This window comes from Aptenodytes forsteri, unplaced genomic scaffold (genome assembly GCF_000699145.1).
Source record: "Aptenodytes forsteri isolate BGI_AS27 unplaced genomic scaffold, ASM69914v1 Scaffold8, whole genome shotgun sequence".
Lineage (NCBI taxonomy): Eukaryota > Metazoa > Chordata > Aves > Sphenisciformes > Spheniscidae > Aptenodytes > Aptenodytes forsteri.
In genome coordinates, this window is record NW_008796218.1 from 796,189 (window position 1) to 799,527 (window position 3,339).

General features: G+C 58.3%; 1 protein-coding gene across 1 annotated transcript; it reads left to right on the forward strand.

Annotated features, from left to right (window-relative positions):
• The first annotated feature begins 217 nt into the window (after positions 1–217).
• Positions 218–3,073, forward strand: SYT8 (synaptotagmin 8). Its single transcript, XM_009288877.1, has 8 exons — positions 218–335; positions 701–858; positions 1,004–1,099; positions 1,342–1,509; positions 1,724–1,891; positions 2,091–2,208; positions 2,624–2,757; positions 2,840–3,073. Exons 1-8 carry the CDS (start codon positions 218–220, stop codon positions 3,071–3,073), a joined length of 1,194 nt encoding a protein of 397 aa, XP_009287152.1.
• The last annotated feature ends 266 nt before the right edge of the window (positions 3,074–3,339 follow it).

The following is a 3,339-nucleotide window of genomic DNA, read 5'->3' on the forward strand; positions in this document are numbered from 1 at the left end:
CTGGCGCAGAGCCCTCCCTGCCCCGCGGCTCCCTCCTGATCTATTTCACACCTCATTGCCAAAGTGGCCAAGCCCTAAATGCTTACGCTGGGCTCTATGTTTTAATTGTGTTTGCTCTCATTAGAGCCCTGGGCCACCGGCAGCACACCGTGCTACTGGAAAGGAAATCCCCACCCTGTTAATTTTGCTTGCGTCCCCAGGTCACCCCAGCTTAGCCATGGCGGTGGCAGCCAGGAGAGGCAGGGCGACGGTCTCCCCACTTGCCGGCAGCCCTGTGTCCATTGCCACCACGGCTCGGCCAGGCTTTCTGGGTGGCTGGCTTAGCTGGATCCCATGTAAGTATGACAGTGCTTGCCCTGCTCCCTCAGGCAGCGTTTTCCTGGGGGGCTCCTGGATTCTGAGGCTGTGTATCCACTTCTCCCTCCCTTCAAATCCCGTTTTCCAGCAGTGTCCATTGGGGTGGGGATGTTGCAACGTGGTACTGCACTGCTCCAGGAGCGCAGGGCATCCTTGCTGCCCATTTGGGGAATGGTCTGCAGCCGCAGCCTCCCTGCATGGGGCCTGTCCAGCATTATAGGGGCAATTTTGAAAGTACAACTCCTTAATGCTGAAGCACCGGGAAGGGTGTTAAATGCACTCTACACGTTTTCGCTTGAGTTTAACTCTTCTGTCCATCTCTGCTCCCTGAACATCGCACCAGTACCCAAATGGGCGCTCATTGCTGTGGCTGTGGCAGTGGCCGTTCTCCTCCTCCTCTTCCTCATCTGCATCGTCAGGTGCTGCTGTGGCAAGAAGAAGCCCAAGAAGAAGGAGAGAGTCAGCTTGCGTGCTGTCAGTGGCTCCAGCACAGCCTGCCTCGTGCGTCCTGCTTTCCCCTCTCCCCCACCTCCCTCCTCCCCAGAGGTTTGCTGCCACACTGCCCGGTCCTGGGGGTGGTGGGAGCACGGCATGGCCGGGGACATGGCTGAGCATGTCCTGAGGGTAGTGCTGCTCTCTGCTGCAGGTACAGCCTGAGATGGAGGACCTGGAGCGGGGAGCGGAGCAGGCAGGGCGAGGAAAGCTGCAGTACTCCCTGGAGTACAACTTCCGTGTGCAGGAGGTGGGGATGCTTGCGGCCATAGCATGGCAGGGAAAAGGCTTTGGTCTTGCATGGTCCCTCTTTGCTGCCCACCAAGGTGGACCATACCTTCTTGCACCTCGCCCCCGCCCACAGCCTGCTGGCTTTCATGCCCACGTGCGTGGAGGTGTCCTCCCTGCTGCACTTGCTTGCTTCCCACTGAGCCCCCAGTCATCTGCCCCGTCGTCCTCCACCTGGTGACCTTGTGCATCGCTCCTTTTAAGCTGAAAGTCGGTGTGAAGCAGGCAGCCAAGCTGAAGGCCATGGACAGTGGAGGCACATCCGATCCGTACGTGATCGTCTACCTAACATCCGATATGAAGAAGAAGTACGAGACCAAGGTTTACCGTAAGACCCTGAACCCCGTCTTCAATGAGAGCTTCACTTTCCAGGTAGAAAACTATAGCTGATGATGTTTTTATGGTCCCATCAAGAGTGTTGCATGGCACTGCTCCCTGGGCACAAACCTCTCCAGGCAGGGAGATGCCTTTGTAACCGGATGGGGAAGTGTCAGAGAGAAAGACCTGTTATCACGTCCACCGCCCCATCCTGTGGGGCAGGGTTGCCACTGAGGAGTGAGTCCTGCTTTTGGGTCCTCCCCTGCAGGTACCCCAGGCGGAGGTGCTTGAATCCACACTGGTGATGCAGATCTATGACTTCAACCGCTTTGCCAAGCATGACATCATTGGTGAGGTCCGGCTGCCCCTGGCCAGCGTCAGCCTGCAGCACGTCATCGAGCAGTGGAGCGACCTGGTGGCGGCCAGTAAAGTGGAGGTTGGTCCTGGCGGGTGGGAAACTCTGCTGGGAGGAACACACTGTTGCTTTTGTTTTGTTTGCCACCTCCCTAAGAAGCAGCCCCTTGGGGACAAGCATGAGGGTGGGGGAGACCTGAGAAATGGGTCCAGCCTGGTGCTCCAGCCCCAGGTGAGCCAGCTCCTCTGCCCGGTGCTCATTGCTGGCATGTCTCCATCAGGAAGAGCGGCTGGGCGAGATCTGCTTCTCGCTGCGCTATGTCCCCAGCACTGGCAAGCTGACGGTGCTCATCCTGGAAGCCAAGAAGCTGAAGCGGATGGACTCCCACGGGCTCTCAGGTCAGGAGGGACTGCTCATGCTTAGATGTCCCTACCCCTGCCCAGGCATTAACTGCAAAGCCTTGAAAGCTCTCGGTGCAGAGACCTGCTTCCCTCTCCTACCACCATACCCAGCCCTTGGCTGGCTCCCAGCCTTCCCCAGCACAGATACTCTAGCTTTGGGCAGAGCTGGAGGTATCTCCCAGGAGGAGATGTCATGGCTGGATGGTAGGGGGAGCTCGTGGCAGGAGGAGGCAGGCAGAGGTCAACTCTGGGGTGGCTGGCAAGGGGAAGAGGGGTGGATGCTCACCACAAGGGGTGGTGAGCAAGTGGGATGCCATGCTCTGCTTGGGAATGGCCCAGGGAAGCTGTTTTGTGGCTGAGCTCCTCAGTCAAAAATTGTCACTTGTGTCAGCCATGTCCTCTCTCTCCTCAGATCCTTTTGTCAAGGTGCATCTCATCCTGAACAGGAAGAAATGGAAGAAGAAGAAGACAAGTGTGAAGAAAAACACCTTAAGCCCTTACTTCAATGAGGTGTTTGTTTTTGAGGTGCCTTTCAATCAGATCCAGGTAGGTTTCCCTGCAGCTGAGCAGGTCCCTGATGAGGCACGCCTCCTCCCACTGACCCTCTTTCTTGTGTGCCCCCCCCCAGAACGTGGACGTGGTCATCTCCATCTGGGATCACGACAAAGTGACCAAGAATGAGCCCATCGGCAAACTCTTCCTAGGCTCCCGGGCCACAGGCAACCAGCTGCGTCACTGGTCCGACATGCTGTCCAACCCACGCCGGCCCCTTGCCCAGTGGCACAGCCTGCAGCCCCCGGACGTGGTGGACAAAGCCCTGGGGCTGAAGTCCCACCTCAAGCTGTCCCTGCCCCCCAGATAGTGGGGGTCTCCTCCTCCACCCAGGCGGCAGGACGGAGAGCTTGCAGAGGGGTGAGGGGCTTCCACTCAGTAGCATCTAGACGTGTTGGTCCCAGCTCAGTGTCAACAAAGAGGGGACTGGGGCCTCTTTTTGACCAAGATATGATCTGCCTGCTGGTGCAGCTCATGTCCTGTGTAATGCCTGGAGCGGGGCAGCTCGGCATCCCAGGGCAAGGCTGGATGTGGAGCAGAGGATGCTAGAGGGGACGGCATGGGCACAGGAGCCGG